The sequence below is a fragment of the Neophocaena asiaeorientalis genome, unplaced genomic scaffold (genome assembly GCF_003031525.2).
Source record: "Neophocaena asiaeorientalis asiaeorientalis breed wild unplaced genomic scaffold, Neophocaena_asiaeorientalis_V1.1 scaffold521, whole genome shotgun sequence".
In the NCBI taxonomy this organism is placed as follows: domain Eukaryota; kingdom Metazoa; phylum Chordata; class Mammalia; order Artiodactyla; family Phocoenidae; genus Neophocaena; species Neophocaena asiaeorientalis.
In genome coordinates, this window is record NW_020174712.1 from 3,692,399 (window position 1) to 3,713,088 (window position 20,690).

The 20,690-nt window shown below is 38.5% G+C and overlaps 1 protein-coding gene across 4 annotated transcripts in view; it reads right to left on the minus strand.

The window, feature by feature from the left end:
- FAT1 (FAT atypical cadherin 1) overlaps nucleotides 1-20,690 on the minus strand; it is a 119,368-nt gene that overhangs the window by 45,528 nt on the left and 53,150 nt on the right. For all 4 annotated transcript variants that reach the window (XM_024759952.1, XM_024759951.1, XM_024759950.1 and 1 more), the window contains 2 exons: nucleotides 20,019-20,333; nucleotides 1,343-1,404 (listed from right to left, as the gene is read on the minus strand). In XM_024759952.1, coding sequence (XP_024615720.1) covers nucleotides 1,343-1,404; nucleotides 20,019-20,333 — 377 coding nt within the window. The remainder of the gene's footprint in view (nucleotides 1-1,342; nucleotides 1,405-20,018; nucleotides 20,334-20,690) is intronic.

A 20,690-nucleotide genomic window follows, 5' to 3' on the forward strand; every position in this document is an offset into this window, starting at 1 on the left:
GAGGCCCCAGAGGTGGGGGGCCCCGGTAACAAAAAAAAAAAAAAAAAAAAAAAAAAAAAAACAATACATGCTAAGTAGCAGGCCTTTTAATACTAGCAATCATCATTTTATTTTGCCTGGCTCTCTCTTTTCTTGTACAGAAGATTTCCATGTTTGGTAGGGTGAACATAAACATTTAAATTTAAGACCAACTTATTAAATGAGATTTTCAGTAAAAGAAATGTAAAGTAACTTTTATTCTAAGTAGATTATTCATGTATTCATTTTAGGAATGAAGATCTGAGATTCTTGAGGGTTACGCTGGTGAATGCTTCTGAGTGCATGAGAAACCATTTCACCCTCAGATCCAATGTTCATTTTCAGTTCAGTGTGCACATTAAAAGGGATGGCCGTAGTTACTCCCCTCACCACGTCATCCCAAGTGAATTAATGAAATGCTAAAAACATTAAAGTACACTTAAGTTTTCTGTGGAACTATGTTCTTTCTGAAGCTTGGCAGGTGCAAATTCTGTTGTTTATAAAAGTGGGAATGAATGTATCTCATGGTACTTGTCAAGAGTACTTAAGTAAAGTAGCTGCTTTAATTAAAGCACATGATTTGCCTTCCCAAACTCTCAAAATGAAACAAAATTATAATTACTATTTTAATTTTAACCTCGCAAAACATTTCCTTTTGATCAGTTTTCATGTGATCTTTAGGAAAAAAGAAAAATTGAAGAGAAATACAACCAAGTACTATGCTTTGTAGCATTCGTCAATTCGTTTCCTCCGTTTGGGTTCCATACCTAGCAGCCGGGCGACACAGCTTTTAACATGTTACTAAAAATACTCTCTTCTTTAAGACAGTCAAATCAATGCCAACACTGGCCCTCAAATAAATTACCACAAAAGGACTACAGAGAAACATACACTATATGTAAACTAATCTTATATCCTATCAATATCTTAATATCATCTTCCAAGTCCTAAGTACCTTATACCTGCTCCCACCCAGACTCTGATATTCATTGAGAAGAGAGGGCTCCGGAGTGAGGCGGACAATTAGCAGGTGTGTAGTGCGGTTCTAATCAGGGTGAGGGGGCCGCAGCAGGGCGCCACTGTTCATAACCTGCTGCCTTGGATATTTTGGCATCTGTCTATCTTCTGGGGGTTGACAGGGGTGTAAAGCAGACCTGAACTACAGTCACAACATTTTCTTTATTTTCCTTTTTATTAATGACCATAAGGTGATATAACGAAATAGCAGCAGCTCTGAATTACTAGATAATATGAGTAAGACTGCTCTTTCCCATATTTATGATTACGAGATTTCTAAAATTATTAAAAGTAAAGAAATGCTTACTTCTAATATGTGTTCACCTTGCTGCTCACGGTCTAGTTTCCTGGATGTAGTCGTGATGAGACCTATAAAATGATAGCAGTTCATGAATCCTCACAAAATAAAGGTAGTTACAAACTACTGTAACTGAAACCACACACTGAGTGTAGAAGTTTGAGCAAATGCCTAACTTATTCTGAAGAGGAAAAAATTATTAATCCAGGTAGGGTTATTTTATTTACAAACAACATAGTTTATACTTTCTCATTTTAATGATCCTTAAAAATATTAGATGAATGACAGAAGTATTAAGAAAGCAGAAAAACTCAAATCAGTTACATTTAAAGAATTTGTTTAGTAGTTGCAACATACATTTTGTCAGAAAAGATTTTTTAAAAGTGGGATGAAGTTATCCAAGATTTCAACCTCATCCATATCTGCTGTGACTGCTGCAGGGATGATTAAGAATTTTCAGAAAAAACTTCTATAACTAAGGACCACTGGAAAATATAATGTTGACTTTGATTTATTGTCTTTGGGTCGTCTACCCTCAAAAATAAAGAACTGTTATAAGAAGTATTGTGATTTTCCAGGTAATACTGCTCAAATAACAATCATTTAATTTCCCCAAAAAGGAAGAAATGATCCTCAAAGAAACCCCATATTCTTTATTTCTTTGATTTTTCTATCAAACTAGAATAGCTATAGTTTAAATCTCTCTCTAGAGCTTCAACAACTGCTAAACTGCCAACATATGTTGGAACCTAGAAGGCCATTAAAATTGATGAAATATATTCTTGTACTTCACAGAAATTACAAACAAAATTCCCCCAACCACTAAAATAACCTCTGCAACCTGTGTTGATAACGGACAGGTGCAAACTGAGTGATTCTGAGGCCTTTACGTGACAAATCACCGCTAGGACTAATCCTTCTCCTGCCCAGCTTTCTGTGGTTTTCCACAGAGAAATACCTCAAATAACTCATATTTAAGAACAGACTTTATCATTCTAATTGATTTTCTATTAGCCTAACTAATTTCACAAAACTACTAATTAAAGGCTATTCAAAATGTTTCCCTAAATTTGGACATGAAAGACTTATGTTTTCATTTAATTCAAAGTTTTTCTTTTCTTAAATAGTCACTAAGAATCTACATCAACATTATCTTCCCCACCATTCAATGAAGCAACACTCTCTTTGTAATAAGGACAACAGAAGACTATATTGTAAGCTAGAATCTGGGGTTTTTCCAAAACCGTACTTACAGATTAAAAGAGGTTCAAGGAAAATGCTTCACAATGCTTAATGGTGTGAAAATGTGGCTTACTGTGGCACAAGCTTGATTTTCATTAGTCGAAAACCTTTTAAAGTTAATCCCTTTTTTTTTTTCCTGTCAAAGTTTACCACCCTTTCTGATTGTCGTTTTAAGCAATTCAAGAATGACAGGAAATTGCTGTGATTAGTCCCATCTAATTGTCCTCATGTACCCATCAAAAACTTGCTGTTAATGGTAACAGCACAAAAGGCCACAGCTTGGCATGTTCACAGCAAGATAGGGTTCTGCTCTGTAGACATAATCATTCATTGCAGGGATATCTGTTAGCAAATAAGTATCTGTAGCAAATAAATAAATACCCGTTAGCAAATACAATTTCCTCACTTTACCGTTTCCTTATAGCACACCAGACTGCTAAAAAGGATGGACTTACATCTGTATTATCAATTCAATATAAAGACAAAAAGCAAACCTGACCATCTCCTAGGTTTGGAGTTATTTGCATGCTCTCTATACTTAAAATTAATTCTCTCTTAACTCAAATGGAATATTAATTCCATTCAAATGCAATGAATCTTAATGTTCCTTTTTATCCATTTTTTTTTTGTGCCCAGCTACTCCTACACACTCCTCCACCTCTCAGCTTAAACATCACTTCTGAGGGCTCCCATGACAGGCCTAGCCTGGGGTTCTGCTGCTGGGCCTCCCAAGCTCTTTCACTTACTTTATCATAACATCACCCACGGCACTCCTTTAAAAGTCTCTTTTTGTATCCTTCAAAGTCCATGAGACTCTCCCTTCCCTGTATATCTTGGTTATATTGTTATATCTCTGTTATCCTAAAGAAACACTTAAATGTGTGAACACATGAATTTCTTAAAACCATAGAAGAACAGAATTTTTAAATATGCATTGGAGGAAGAGAGGCACGTAAACTACACTGAACTTGGAAATGATACAAGTTTATAGCTTATATAGGAGCTAACAGAAAACCATTTAACATATATTTACAGGTAAGATGTGTCAAGCACTGTGACAGATGGTCCAGGTGATGGTGACGTCCAACAGACATTTAGAGGCACAGATGTGAAGTGCAGGGAAGTCAACAGAGGCAGAGACAGACTTAGTTATATCCTAAGTACAGAAGAGAGTATGAAGAATGGTGAATGGTGGGCCTACCAAAAAATAAAGGGTGGGCCAATCTTATTAAAGTAGGGGCCATGAGTGTTTAGAAAGCCATGAGGAAGCCTAAGGAGCAAAGGCTGGAAGGGAAGCAGGTGTCCCAGAGGCCACAGGCAGAGAAATTTAAGGAGGAAGTCTCTCCTCCACGTACTTCAGAGAAGCTTGGAAGAGAAGATCAAGTGAGAGCCAGGGAGGCAGGAAGCAGACCAGGAAAGGAATTTCTTTTACGAGGAGAAGACCATTCCGCAGGCTAACAGGGTGTATGTAATGAGTGACTGTAACCACGAGGGAAGATAAAGATCCAGATGTGAACTAACCAGTACAGCAGCCACGAGCCTCATGTGGCTACTGCAATTTAAGTTACAGGTAAGATCTCATGAACATGAAAGATATTTCAGACGGAAAAAAAAAAAAAGACCTTTCTTCCTAGATTCGCACACTTGTACCAAAAGGAATCCTGTCACAAGTGTCACAGTTTTCTGGTCCTGAACACCAACACTAGGGAGGGGCAGTGCATGTATGTCCTATGGGGATGGCGTGAGGTGGTACAGCCCCTAAGAGAAGGGGAAAACAAGTGCTTCCTGTGGAATTTCCATACAAAATGAACCCCAAAGAGAAAACAAAATGTCCTAATGAAGCAGGCACATACTAGGAAAACCGTGGATGCGCTCTGGAGGTACAGTCAACTGCACCGGGAGGGGAACACAGTGGAAATGCTACCAAAGTACCGCACGCTCCAGCCACACCAACTTAGCTCTAGAATTCATGATGCATTTCACAGCCACTTTCACCTCTGTAATTTCTGCACATCTCCATCCTGCTAATCCTTCCACTGTGCCTGCCTCACAAACACCTATTTTCAAAAATGAATCCAAAGGGTACCTTTTCTATATACATGTTATTGACCCTGTAGGTATTGAATATCTAATTAGTGTATCCACTTCTTTCATTGTAAACACTGGTGCTCACCTGTAATGTTTATTACTAAGTTCCAGAAGGAGCTATACTTAACTGAAACAGCACAGTATTTCAGAAATGGAGAGAAACCTTTAAGATTACCAAACTCAGCTACCTGAGCCAAAGATAAATTAACTTGTTCCAATTCACCAGTAAGTCACTGTCGGAGCCAGGATTCGAATTTAGTTTTCCTGAGGCCCAGATGAGAGGACTGGGGAATTCTTCCCCACTCCCCATCACGCCACACTGCATAATTTACTGCATCATGGTATTTCAACTCTCCAGAAACTCTCAACTGTGACTTACACGAAGTTTAAGAAAAAAGAAAGCTGGCAATGTTCATCATTAGTCATTTAATAGGTCCAAAAAAGCAAGTTAGAGAGTAAAATAGAGTGGGCGAAGGCAGAAAGAAGCATATGCAAGTGCTGCCTCTTGTAACAACTTTATCTTTCTTTTCTCCTGAGCTCTGCTAAATTAAAAACAGAAATGAAGACAAAAAACTTCCTTGCCCTAAAAAAACAATCCTTTCTGTAGACCAATACCATTATAAATGTAAGTGGACTGAGTGAGCAAATACGGCTTCTTCTCACCAATTCACAATTACAAGTTTGCCCCATAAATGTATGTAGAACTAAGAAACCAAACTTTCCTGTCTTTATGAACATCATTAAACTATTTACAGCTTTTCAATGCCACTATAGCACTTAGAGAAGACTCCATTTAAGACAGGATGTTATATTAACTATAATGCTTTAATGTAAGATTTTAATATTTGACATTTCTTATAAATCAATACCAAAAACCACCTCCAAACTTCCCAGAGTTCAAGAGATCAAATGGACTTCACGAGGTAGGCGGCACGTAAAGGTGAACTTACGGGATTAGTAGGGGAAGATAACGAAATAGTCCATGTTGGCAAAACTGTATTTATGCATTCATTCAACTATTTTGTGCTGTCCACTCAGAATGCAGAGATGATTAAGACAGACTCTTGTTTTCAAGAAACAAGGTCCAGAAGGCAAAGACTACATTCAAGAAACAGTGAGGTAGATGAGAATGTAGGGCACATATAGAAAAGAGCACAGGTCCTTGCTGAGGGCTCTGGATTCCAAGGAAGTTTGAACTTGCTTGGATGATGTCTGGTCATCTCTGTTGTTCCAAGAGACAACCAACCCACCAGCCAATATGTGAGTGGGGCCACCCGGGACCAGCCAACCTCAAGCCAGCCAGCCAAGTGAGACCAGCACTACATGAAAGAGCAGCCAAGCCTGGCCAAATCAGAACTGCCCAGCAGAATCTTCAACTAAATTATGGTGGTTGCTTTAAGCCGTTGAGTATTAGGATGGTTTGCTCTAAAGCAAAAGTCAACTAATGCATCAAATGAGCTCATCTCTAATTGTTATTTGGCTTACTAAATGCTCAGGTATTGTGCTATGAGATTTAAATGTATTATCTCATTCAATCCATATGTGTATATATATATATATATATATGGCAATATCTGTACCATAATAAATGAATTAATATTTTTACAGGCTCAGAGATTAAGTTGCTTACTCAACGTCATCAAGCAAAGGGGTGAGACGGGAGTTCAGTAAACACAGAGCACCGGAGTCTGAAAGCCACATGAAGAATGAGAGAAGCCAAGGAGGGATGGAAGGCTTTGGTTCTGGAAGAAAGGGCTTGAAACGTCAGCACTATGAATGAAACTAGATGGCAGCTGGACAAGAAAAAAAAAAAAGGATTTCTGAGTAGGATTAAGGTCCAACTGCACTGAGAGAGAAAATAACTTGCAATCTGCAGTTTTTGAAGAACCAAATCTGTGAAAGAAAAGGTCCTGGCTCTAAAAAAAAAAAACGTTGCATGGTCATGTGTTCACCTTGCTTGGCAGAAAATTTACTTTGAATCATTTTCCAACTATTCTACTTGAAAATAAGCAGAGGAAGGGGAAAGATCAAGGAAGAAACAAAAGTTTGCTCACCTAATTAACATTTCCCATTACTCTGATTATTTTTGTCTAACCCCTGCAACAACTTTGGCCTTCTTATCCTTTTGCTTATTTTATAGTAATGCATGAACTATAGCATCATATGTGCCAGAGAAGCACCATCCCACAGAACTTTCTGCAATGATGGACAAGTTCTACAACTGGCACTGTCTGATATGGTAGCCCCCAGCATACGTGGCCACCGAGCACTGGAAATGTGGCTAGTGTGTCCGAAAGGCTGAATTTTTAAATTAAATAATTCAAATTGTCACAAATCATCTCTACTCCTTTGGAGAGTCTCCAATTTCAAATTATATATGTCAAAACCCCAAACTTTAACATCTACAATAGTCAGAATCTTTTCCTGTGGTTAAAATTTGAAGCAGTATTTCAATAGCAAATGTATTTGTTACCAAAATCCAAATTTTGTAAGCATCTAACAATGAAAAAAGCAAAAATTTCCAAGATTTTGACACACTGATACTGCTCCAACAAAGCCCCCTTCCTCCTGCCCCCTCCCTCTCACTAGTCTCCTCACTGGGCTCAGCTGGTGATGAGGAAGCCTGGTTTGCTTTTATCAGTTTACAGATGCATGTGAACACCTAAAAATCAAGAGTCTCTGTGTTTAACAATGACTTTTCAAGAATCATGATTTTTACCAATGTACATTTTTGCTTTTGGTGAACTCTTGCTAAAACCAAAAATTAATGAAATGTATGTTTATAAGCAATAATGATGTCATAAAGTTCGCTAGCTCAAAATCACCCACTTGTTCAGTCTGTACTATGCTATTCAACTTATTTTATAGAATGTCTTCCCCAAATATGTCCTTCTGAGACACACATATAAAAGCCAAGACAAGGCCCTTGTCCTCAAAAGCATACAATTTCCTTAAGGAAACAGCCCTTGTACCTTTGTATCTTTTTCACAATGTTTTATTAATCACAGCCCTATTCTGACTAAGCCTTGACTGTAAGTATGCACTTCGGGTGTATTATTTTCAACTGTTTTCCCCACTGATTTTTCTGAAACACTTGAATCTATTCTGTTCTTCACTAAGTTTAAGAACTTTCATGGTGGCACAGTTGGTGGTAAAGGGAGTATTTAAAGTCTTAGGTGTCTCCAGTGTGGACAGCGTAATTTCTTCAGTAGTTGTTACTACCGTGATCTGGAAATTCCATTTCCATCTTTCTACGTTCAAGCCTTACTTTAGCAGGGCTTGTCCCCAGGACATTGAGTGTGCTCTAGTAATCAGCAACACCAAAGACCATTACAATAAAACACGTGTAATATCCCAGTGAGGACACTGTGAAACGTACTGCTCAAGCAACTTTTAGACAAGTATTATAAACCCCCCAAAGACTATACATACACATATATATGATATGTAACATGCGTACACACCTTCATAAAAGGTTAAACCCCAAATTATTACCTGTAGTTACTCCTGGGGACAGATGGGCCAAAGAAGAAAGGTAAAGAGGAGGGCACCTTCACTTTTTATGTCATACACTTCTAAATTAACAAGTATATTATTTAAAGAAATTTAAACATTAAAATATTTTAAAGGTCAGCGTGAAAGGATACAGAAACGTTTACTGGTTGAACACGAATCTCAAGCTGGAAAGTCTCAAATGATTTTCTAAAAACTCTGAAGCATCCGGCCATGTATGTAAAAAAATAAAACTTCTTAGAAACATTACAGTGGCATATCTCTTATAATTTTTTCTAAAATGTTTTTGAAACTAAATTTTAATGAAATGTACCATACATTCTAAAGTGTCCTCTCACTGTAAAAACTAAGTTTGCTAGAGCCAGAAGGTCTTTTAAAATATTCTAGCCCAAATCCTGAACTTTAAAAAACAAGGGGGGTTTCCTTGGTGGCACAGTGGTTAAGAATCCACCTGCCAGTGCAGGGCACACGGGTTCAATTGGTCTGGGAAGATCCCACATGCCACGAAGCAACTAAGCCCGTGCACCACAACTACTGAGCCTGCGCTCTAGAGCCCACGAGCCACAACTACTGAGTCCACGTGCCACAACTACTGAAGCCCGCGTGCCTAGAGCCCGTGCTCCACAACAAGAGAAGCCCGCGCACCGCAACGAAGAGTAGTTCCCTCTCTCCACAACTAGAGAAAGCCGCATGCAGCAACGATGACCCAGCGCGGCCATACATACATAAATATTTTTAAAAAAACAAGGAAATATGGTCCAGGAATGTTAAATTAATTCCTGAAGGTCAGAGTCAGCCGCACAACTGGAACTAGAGTTGAATTCTTACCAAAGAAAGTGTTCAGAAGTCTCTGTGGCTGCAGCCATTTACAACCAGAAGTGAGCACCAGAATCACGAGGAATGATGGCTAAACCCACATTCCCACCCCCACATCAGAGCCACTGCATCAGGACCTCCATCCGTGAGGACCCAGCTCACACAATTTCAGAGGTTTCCAGGTGATGTGGCAATCCATCCCACGCCAACCACCTTGGGCCAAGAGCTTACAAAAATAGAAAAAAAAATCCGTGCCCAATTAATTAAATTTTAATTTAATTTAAATTACTAAATATTTTAATAATTTCATAAACACAGAATTGCTTTTAGTCACTGTAATTATCACCACTGGCCATATTCTGGAACAAAGTATATTATCCATTTCTCAAAAACACCACTTGAGATACAGAAAAACGTTAACAAGACTAGGGATTTAGGAGAGAGAAACAGTACTTAAGAACCATAATTAATGTTGCAGAAATGCTACTTCAAAGAAATGGCCATGAGAGTCCACGTGACGATTCCAACTGCTCTGAAGTTACTTATTAAACCTAAAACATCTCCCAGAATTTTCCTGACAAATCTGCAACTACTGACCCAAATCATTAAATCCTCCTAGAACGTAAGTGAAATGTAGCCTTTCCAACGTAAAAGAAAATGATCTAAATGGCAGTTTCCATTTAACAGCATATTTCCCTTCTTTTTGGAAATGCCTTTTGTAGTATGTTGAATGGTGGCCTCTCTCCAAAAGATAACGTCCAACCTGAAACCTGTGACTAGGACCTTATTTGGAAAAACAGCCTCTCAAGATCTCAAGATGAGATCACCCTAAATTTATGATGGGCCCTAAAATCAGTAAGTATCCTTTTAAGAGAAAAACACAGAGAGAGGTTTGAAATACCCAGAAGTAGGGAAGGTGGAGGCAGAGACTGGAGCAATGCTGCCACAAGCCAAGAAATGCCAGGAGGCACCAGAAGGATTCTTCATTAGAGACTCTAAAGGGATTGTGGCCCTGCCAACACTTTGATTTTGAACATATGGCCTCTAGAACAGTGAGAGAATAAATTTCTTCTTTTTTTTTAAGCCACTCAATGTGTGGAAATTTGTTACAATAGCCTTAGAAAATTAACACACCTTTTTATTTGAATAGCAAACAAAAGTACTGAAAAAATACCAGAAAAAGAAGAATTAGGTAAGAACGGCAAATAATTGCATAATCTAAAGATAACCACTCATCTTATTTTCTATGTTTTATTACTGTCTTCATTTGAAATGTCTTATGACTTTATATAGGGTATCATTCTATATACAAGATGAATTAAAAGGCAGAGGATTAAAAAAATGTCTGCCCAAAGATAATTTGGGGTAGGAAAGTGCCAAATGCTCCAGATTACCCAAGTTCATTATATGCTTTTCCTCAAAAGGAAGGAGAAACAGGCTGTCTCAGCTCTGGGAGGACCTCTTGAACATCTCTGGCTGAGAACCACAAATGAACTAAATCTTATTTTTATATAATACATAAAATATGCCCCAAATTGTACCTCAGTTGTATTTTTAAATATATTATCTCTCATACTCTTTCCTCTTCCATAATAGAATGAAGAAAAAATATTTTTTAGTAATCTGATGAACAATAAGTATAAATACTAGTTTAATGCCTATAAAATACAAAGTCACAATTAGTCACAAGTTGTTTCAACTAATGACCAAGATAGAAAAGACCCTTCTATTCTGAACAAACCTAAACAATTTCTCTCTGTTCTTTTAAGAGTTTATTCAACAAGCAACATGGGCCTCAGGGTACAATAACAATAATTTAAAAAATAGTTTTCAAGAAATAATTTACTCAATAAAATATTCTCTTTAGTCAGAATAATTTACCTGTGTTCACCCTACATTGGCCAAAACAATCCTTTCTATTTTAGCCATGATGACCTCTCATTCCTCTTACATACAAGCTTAAAACAAAAAATAAACCAAAAAAAAGCAAAATGCCTACTATCAAAAATTAACATAAACTATATAAAATAAATATAGAAGCTATAAGATGTCAGAAGTTAAAAATGTTTTAGAGGGCTTCCCTGGTGGCACAGTGGTTGAGAGTCCGCCTGCCGATGCAGGGGACACGGGTTCGTGCCCCGGTCCGGGAAGATCCCACATGCCGCAGAGCGGCTGGGCCTGTGAGCCATGGCCGCTGAGCCTGCGCGTCCGGAGCCCGTGCTCCGCAACGGGAGAGGCCACAACAGTGAGAAGCCCACATACCGCAAAAAAAAAAGTTTTAGAAATTTATGGGATATGTATTCTAAACTTCAGACTCCTGAGTAATTTTTTTTTTAATTTCCATGATGCATTATTGAAATTGAAATACAGCCTGCTTTGAGTTGGTGAAGCTATCACAGAACTACAGAGACTTATCAAATGTATGGAAAATAAAGGAGGCAATATATTAGTAATTATTAGTAGTAACTGTTAATTATTCTAATTTTTAAAATAAAGTATTAAAGCAAGCAAAAGACAGTGAGACAGGAAAGCAGGAGACATTAACTGTAGAATTCCATGTAGCACATGACAAATACTTTTTCATGGGACATTGTATTCTACAGATCTGTACCTAACCAGCTTTAATAAAGTGCAAATGTTCTCAGAACAAGCCTGTTTACTGTAATTTACAAAGAGCACAGCTGAAGTCCTGAGGTCTGGACAGTGGCTAGATAGAGGATACCACAGGAGGAGGAGGGACAGAAACTAAACCAAGGACACTGTTTTCCTGTTCAAACTTCTAAGACTCCTCTTCCAACAGGTGAACTGGAGAATACATATTAAGCAGTAATCACATACTCTGTATCATGCTTGGTTCTATCCTGACCCTCCAGGACCTGAGCCAGGACTGAATGTCCACAGAACAGGCAAGACGAGCGTCACAGTGAAAAGGCAGAGCAGACCTGGAAAGACAGGCAGGGAGGTGGGCCCTGCTACCCACCGGCTCACATCTAAAAATACAGATTGCCTTGTAGGCCAAGAGCGAACTTCCAACTTTTCCTATAGTTAGCACTCAACGGCCATCCCCTTGGATCTTTAGACCATGAGCTCAGCGATCCTCTGCAGTACTGCGCTGTCTTTATTTAGGTGGTGTTCCAAGACTGCATTTAACTACAGCCTGTCTGGAGTTCTCTGGGCAGCTGCCGCCATTTGAACAGCTATTGTTTGTCACTGCAGTCCTGGTGCCGGCAGGATTAGGCTTGGAGCCAAAAATGGAATTCTATTCATACACTGTCAAGGCTGGAAGGGCGCTCAGAACTCATTTAGTTCAAACTTTCAGAGTCCCATGGAAAACCCTAAAAGAATGAATCAAATGACCAGTCTAAAGTCACACAAGCAGTGGCTGAGAAAGAATCTGCACCCTGAAATCTTCAGACTTCTCTTCTGGTTTTAATTCTATCTTAACTAGCTGTTTCTCATTGAAAATGGATGGCACTGAAACATAAGATAAACATAAGATCAAAAGCCAAATGCAATTTACCAGGAATTGCCTTCAACATTCCTATAAATGTCAGATATAGCAGAGATAGGGAGGGGAAGAAACCCAACCCATTTTATAAAGTTAACATCATGTTGACAAAAAAGGCTAATCTCACTTAGGCACTTAAATGCAAAATCTTAAAATACTGGTACTTAAAATAATTTTAGCAAATGATATTCAGCAACATTAAAAAAAACAGAATACCCCTTGAAAGAATTGAACCTAAGGATTCAAGGTTAACAGATTTTCGGAGAAAAAGCATATCATCTATTTTAACGTGTGCAGAAAAAGCAGTGCATAAAACTTGACTTCTTTTAGACTTTAAGGATAACATACTTCATGGTAAAATAAAAAATAAGCAGGAGGAACAGGTAGAAAGATCTATAGAGTCTTCCTTAATATTTGCATATATTTGGGAAAAGACTACAAATGAGTAAACTTTTTTTTTTTTAATGAATTCCTGCCATTGTAAAGCGACTGGCCCTTCATTTCCTTCCTGTGCAGCTATCAAATGTTACCGGAAACCCTTGGAAGTTGTTTGCAGCTATAGCTATTTCCTATTGCACTTTGTTCAGCCTCCGTTCCAGCCACAATAAAATGTCATTTACTTTGATTGAGAAAAAAGTAGTTGTAATGTGATAGTGGACTAGAAGATGGATGGTTACCCAGTATACCTATTAGCTATTACAGCATTTTATGACTTTCCCATGCTTTAGGGATTACTACATATATATGTATATGTATGTATGTATGTATATATTTTATATATATATACATATATATCACTCTATCTGCAATTAAAAAACATTTCTTATGCTGAACATAAAATAATCCTACATGTAAACAAATGAATGAAAATAAATCTTTTCTCATATTTCAACCTTGGTAACTAATGTTCTACTACTATTCTTTAAAGAATAATTTTAATAACCTGGAGAAGCAAAACACAGCTCTCATCTTTTTTAAGTATTCACTGCTTAGAGCAATGGGAAATAAATTTAATTTTTACTTCAGGAATATTAAATAGTCTACCACCTCAGAAATAAATCAACAATTCAACCAGCCCAACTAGTAAATACATCACTATATCAGGGGTGAGAAAACTACTGCCAACCTGATTTTGTATGGCTTACAAGCTAAGAACAGCTTTTATATTCTTAAATGACCAGAAAAAAAAACAAAAGAATATATTGTGACACATGAAAAGTGTATGAAATTCAAATTACAACGTCCATAAATAAAGTTTTATTGGCACACAGCCATACTCATTCATTTCCATGTTGCCTAGGGCTGCTTTCGCTCTACAGTGACAGAACTGAGTGGCTGTGACAGAGGCTGTATGCCCTGCAAAGGCTAAAATATTTCATACCTGGCCCTTCACAGAAAACGTTTAACGATCCTTGCAGTACACAGTTAATAAGACTAAGTTTAAACACTTAGTGTTACTTACAAGCTTCGTGCTTTTCGGTCTGAAAATATCACTAGAAATGAGATTAGCCTAAAAAGCAACCATCATATAATTCAGAAATTCCTTAACACAAAAAACAGAGAAGGTAAGAAAAACCGGATCCCAAACCACATTTACATCACAAACCCAAAAGCAAATCAAGTGAATGTGGGATCCTGCACCCAGAATTAGCAGTTATGAAACCTGCGTCCTTCTGGCTCTGACCTCGGGTGGCCTTCACCTCTCTCTGAAGTCATATAATTACTTGAAAAATGGGGAAGACAGCAGACTCTTGGCATTTGTAACCTCTACTCATCTCACAGGGTTTCTTGTAAAGATTAAGTATGTGAGGTTGCTTTAATACATAAAGTGCAATGTGCATAATAAGCTACATGTGTCACTGCCCTTCTGGCTCTGAGAGAAAGTTTTATTCCAACCTGATCTAAAAGTGAGGTCAAGAGTGGAAGAGTGGTAAAAGAAAGACCAGAAATAGCACAGAAGAGTAGCAAAAGAGGGAAAGCCAGGGTTTGCTGGCTCCCTCTTTGGCTGTCTCCTTCAAGCTCAACTCTCAAAGGTGACAGGCATGAGACAGCTTTTGGAAATCAGCCCAAAGAGAGAGAACCAGTGCGGCTTACAAGATTCCAACAGTGCAACATGCTCCAGATCCGATAATGAGAAGAGATTTAGAGTAAAGATCAGCCTCCAAAATATATGAAATTTTAACTCTACAGAATTGATAAAGGAAAAGCTAAGAAAACAGTAAGCTGAAACAGCCTCAATAAAGTTTTTAAACCATTTAAAATTTCAAGTAGATGGAAACAGATTCAACAGTTGTCGAAAGAAGCTAAACCCTTTGAAGATGCTCAACGCAGACACGCGGAAATCACATCCACAAACATATTCATATATTCAAAAAGCATGCCTCTACTTAATACACATTTCTGATGAATTTATTTTTACCCATAAAAATTTCTCAGAGTATTTGTTCCCACAGGAAGATCTACCTCAATGAATGAGAAGATAAAAAAAAAAATTTACTAGACAGTATGAAATCAGTGGATCGGTGAAATGGGTGGTGAAAGGTACATGGATATGTACCTATATTCTTATAATAATGTGGTAATTTTTCTAAGGCACAGCCTCTAATACTAATAATACTGTTAAGGGAAAAACCCAAGATGGTTATCACTGTATACAGTATGCTACTACCCATGTAAAAAGAAAAAAATAATGTATTCTTCTTTGGATATGAGTAAAAGAAATGACAAATAGTAGTTTCCCCAAAGATTTTAAAATGTAGGTTTTATGATTGAAGAATGGTGAGGCCACCAGATCAGGAGACCACTGTCACTGAAAAGATAGTTTCTTATTCACAACACCCGAGATGAGAGGGCGTGCCACGCACACCGCACAGGGACACACGAGCCTGCACTGGGGTCGGTCAGGAGGCTGAAGGAGCAAGGAGAAAGCATGCACCAGAGCCTTTCCTGTGGTTTCCACAGAAAGGACAAGGTGACGCAGCACGGGCAGGTTTAGAACTGGCTGGTATGAATTATTTCAATGGGCTCTGGTACTCACTTCATGCATGAATCTCAAAGTAAATATGCTGAGTGTAAGAATCTTTACCCAAAAAAAAAAAAAAAAAAAAAAAAAAAAAAAAAAAACATAAGGGGATAAAAACAGATTGCAATGATCAGATGTCTGTTATACTTCATCTCCAAGCAGTCTTCTCCAAAAAAAAAAAAAAAAAAAAAAAAAAAATAGTATACACTCTGTGAGTCTAATTGTAGAAAATTTTAGGGAGCGCAAACTAATACACAGTGACTGAAAGCAGATGAGTGGTTGCCTAGGGGATGGGAGCAGAGAGCAGTAGCGGGGAGGGGATACAGAGAGGCATGGCGAAACTTTGGGGAGCAACAGGTAGGTTCACTGCTCGACTGTGGCGATGGTTTCAGTGTTGGATAGCTATGTGAAAACTCATTAAATTGCAGGCTTTAACCATGTGCAATTTATTATATGTCAATTACACGTCAATAAAACTTTCAAAATAAAGAGCAATACGTGCTTTGTGTCTAAAACCTGGAAAATACCAACACAGAGGTAAGGGAATAAAACTGTGGTCTTTTCTAAAGCACGTACAAGCCCCAAGTGAACACTTGAAAATTATATGCCAGTTTTAAGTTACATATCAGGCCTCAAAAGTTCAAATTGATAACAATGACTAAAAAGACACTTTGCTGAGGTTGCTCCACTTTGCTGAGGTTACTCGTGGAGAATGAAGCCTGTGAGTGCACACTGGTCCCCATTGTTTGGGGCCCTCCTTCTTCTCTGTCCTTGACACTCTGCAAAGGAAGCTGCGACGTATGTGTCTGCAGGAGCTGGGCAGTCAGGGCTCGGACAGCCCAACACTCTAGGCTCTTGTCTCTCTCCCATCTCGAGCAACTGCACAATTTTTGTTAAAAGAAGCAAATTTACCCTGATACTGAACATAATCAAACAAACGATGTTATAAGAATTTCTGGTGTCAACAAAAGTGTGTGTGTCAGGAAAGGAGAATGAATCAAGTCTCTTTTGCTTGTACCCTCTGTAAAAGGAAACACCCTGCCACCCACCACCCCTTAGAAACAACACAGGAGGAACCATCTGAGATGCAGACAGAAAGGCAGTTCCAGGCACAAAAACTTTGACTAGAACACAAAATACATTTAAAAATGTTCATCCAAACTTGTCGTTGAGAATCCCCCATTCAGATTATCAAATCCAGTCCTAGCAAGGTTTTCTGTTCTGTTTTTTAAATTACGCGTCATACTATGACAAAAGGAGAGAAAAGTCGGGAGGAATGTTTCCTCCTCCCCAAAAGGACTTAGTGAGGTCAACTGATTTAAGTTTATACAAAACATGCCAAGGGACTGTATGCAGACTCTCCAAATTAGGTCATTATTTATAAAAATAGCATAAATATTATCCTTTAACCCTTCTTCTGGTATTTATGCTTTTCCACCAAGCATAGCCATTCTCTCACACACTCATCTAACTCGATCTCTTGGCCTCACCACTCCTTTAAACTGTCCCAACTTGAAGAACATCCCCTACCTCTTGTCCACCCATCCACTTTACTACTTTCAGAATCAGCACACTAACTTTTCCAAGGGGCCTCATCCTCCTAACTACACCACCACATGAGTCATCATCAGTTCCACAGTTCCTCCAGAGGCACTGATTAGCACCTGGCACACATCTCATACCCACCTGTCTCTCTTTGCTATTTCACTTACGTAGACTACATACTCTCAAAGCATCTCTTAACATGCTGGATACACAGCAGAAGCTCAATAAACGCTCGATGTGTAAACAAACAATTTGAATGGCAATGAATTCCAGCTTTCTCCAGTCTGCTGGATGCTTTGATAATCACCAGGGTCCTAAATTTCTCTTTACCACTAAGGGGCAAGCAGATGCATTTTACCTTGTCAAATTTGTTTATCCAAAGGAGAGGCACAGGATCTGTCAATCTACTAAGACCTTGGTTATCTCATGCAGAGTTAACAGAGCAAAGGTAACTAACTCCTGCAAGTGGGAGAGGCCGTGACATGCTTCCTGGAAGTGATGCTGAGCACGCATGCATGCACTTGCCTAAACAGGCCTGCAGAAATGCTCAGCACTAGTCACAAGATGTGAGGACCTGGGAGCCAGTTTTCTCCAAGATCCCAGAGGTAAAGCCTCACTACTGTCCACATCTCCTGATTTCCAGCCCAGTGATTTTCTTGCTCCGCCATTAATAATCAAGTAACACGATTTAGGGTCCGCAGGTGGTCTGATGGGTCAGCACATCACAGGAACTTTCTTCCACCAGGCTGTCTTTCACCAGCTTTCATAGTCTGGCCCCCAATAATACTGAGGCTGTATTTACTATATTCTTTTATAATGCCCATGCTAAAATATGGTTATTTCTCAGTCTTTAGAGACTTCAGGTGACTTGTGGAATGATCAAATTTCTCTATTAAACACACAGTTTATTACATACTTCACAACAAATATTCCTGAGTGCTAACTATGGTTATTTTCCACTACTATCTGCCTTCAACTCATAAAAAAATAAAACCTCTCTGTAGTCTCACGGCTTTTCCCCTGCTATCCTATCAGCAGGATGCATATGCTACCCACCCAGGGGTCTGGGAGCTAGCTATGGACTCCTGAAAGGGATTTCTACTCCTGGAAGATAAGGAAGAGCTTAGAAGTCTCGGCAGACATCTCTTTTTAAGAGTTGTCAGAATAAGGCTTCCCTGGTGGTGCAGTGGTTGAGAGTCCGCCTGCCAATGCAGGGGACACGGGTTCGTGCCCCGGTCCGGGAGGATCCCACATGCCGCAGAGCGGCTAGGCCCGTGAGCCATGGCCGCTGAGCCTGCGTGTCCGGAGCCTGTGCTCCACAATGGGAGAGGCCACAACAGTGAGAGGCCCACGTACCGCAAAAAAAAAAGAGAGTTGTCAGAATAGAGAGACGTAAAGGGAGTAGCAATGCCACATTAATCCCACTTCTACAAGACATAACACAACAGCAGTGTCATCATCATTTCAGAGGCCTGAGATGACCAAGGTTTCAAGGTTTCAGTAGCTCTAACTTATACAGCTAAAATGGCATAATTATCTCAAGGTAAAAGTAAATCCTAATACAGTCAAAATAAATCTTGTTGACTTGTAGCAATCAAGAAAGTCTATATGATAGGTTGGAATACGGTGACAAGAGGTTTAAAAACTAACATTTTAATGTACTTTTTAAGACACAAAATATTACATACACACATGTTCCCTTATCAGATTATCTTTCTACAGGTATTTTGGTACACAGATATTGAACTCAAGCTTCCTTCACCTCAAGAACTGCTTCCTTTTAAGTTCAACGAAGGAAATTATGAAATAAGAATTGCACCCAAAAAAAAAAACTGGCAAGGAAGCTGAGAATGCCTCCTTAACTTTGGTTTTTGTATATTATTTCTTTGACATATCAAAAAGACAACCCAGTAACTGAACAGGCCAGCTCCCTCAGAATAAGACATAATGAGCAAAGACATGATAGAGGCATGTAAATTATAAATCTACCACTTTAGAATCCGTAACTAGATCCTATGAAAAAGTACTGAATCACCGAAAATCTGGGTTCAACGGCCAGTGATCTACTTCATGAGAAGTTTTATGTTCCTACAAATAAATTGTCCTCTCAGTGTCACACGGTGGTTCTTGTTTTAACTCTGATCAAGAAATCAGAGTGCAACCCTCCACTTGTAAAGTTTTCATGTATAAATGATACCTAACTTTTCACTACACAGATGATAGCTATGTTGAACCTTTGTGTGTGTGTGTGTGTGTGTGTGTGTGTGAGAAATAGTAAAAAAGAGAACCAAGACTTCAGAAAAAAGTTGATGCATTATCAAATGTAAAAGAATAAATATTTGAAGTTTATAAGGATTTTGGAAGAGGATTTTGGAGTCAAGGAGCTACCTACTTAGAAAAAGGGTGTCAGACATTCAGAGGAGAAAACAGTTAGAAGGAAAACTTGAGGTATGAGTTTAAGAAAGTAACTGCTCCCAAACTGAAAATTATTTAATACTGATCCTCTACTGCCTAAAGAGACATAGCACTGCTCTAAGGAAAAATTCCAAAACAACATAAAAAAAAAACAAACTACTGTGAATTGTGAAATAAACTCTTGATATTTTTCATAAAAAGTAGAGTTTGGAAAATTTAGCAGCAGTAGAATTTGAGGTTAAGTTTAAAATGTATCACTAATTTAGGAACTATTAATGAAACTACAATGTTTGCTTTTTAACCTGCAAGTGAAACTCTACTAATGAGCAAAATAGTTTTATAAAAGCAAATTCAAAGGAAAAAAAATTGGGGATAAAATTTTCATGAGGGAATAAAGGCTTGTCTTGAGTAACTCAAAAGGGAAACGATTTATCAAAAACTAAATAAAAGTGGCAAATTAAGAAACTTAATTCTTAAATTTCCCTATATCAAGAGCATATAAGCATGAATATTTCATACATAATATTAACACATACCTGTCTTAGGATTTATTGAAAAAAATCCTTGTGGATTTCCACTTGTAATTTTGTATGTCAGCTTGTCATCGGAGCTAGAATCTGGATCAAATGCCTCAATCTGGACCACAGACACATCCTTGGGAGAGTTTTCCATTATTTCCGGATAATAAACAGGCTCTGAAGTCTGCGGTGCATTGTCGTTCACATCCTCCAGCTCTATATAGACCTCTACAAAGGAGGAAAGGGGCACGACGCCCTGATCAGACGCGTAGACTGTTAGCCAGTAATGGGAGGTGGACTCGCGGTCCAGTCGACCTGAAGTCTCTATAACACCTAGAGGAGGAAGAAGAGAAGCATGAAGTAGCCTGTCAACCATTGCCGCCAACTGTCACTCTGAGAAAGCATCAGCCTAAATGACAACTCTTATGCCTTAAGCCGTACGGAAGGCTCCTGTGTCGCTTACAGCGATGCGATCTTAAGCCAATTGTCTAACCTCTCTGTGCCTCAGTTTCTTTTCCTATGAAATGGAGTAATAAGAGTAGTGTGTTCCTAGGTTGATGAAATGAACTAACACATATAATGATAAGAATATAGCACTTGGCACGCAATATTGGTTATAAAAGTATTTGCCATTATTAGTATTAGGTGCCAGGCACTATGTGGGGCACTTTACAACTATTATTTTATTTA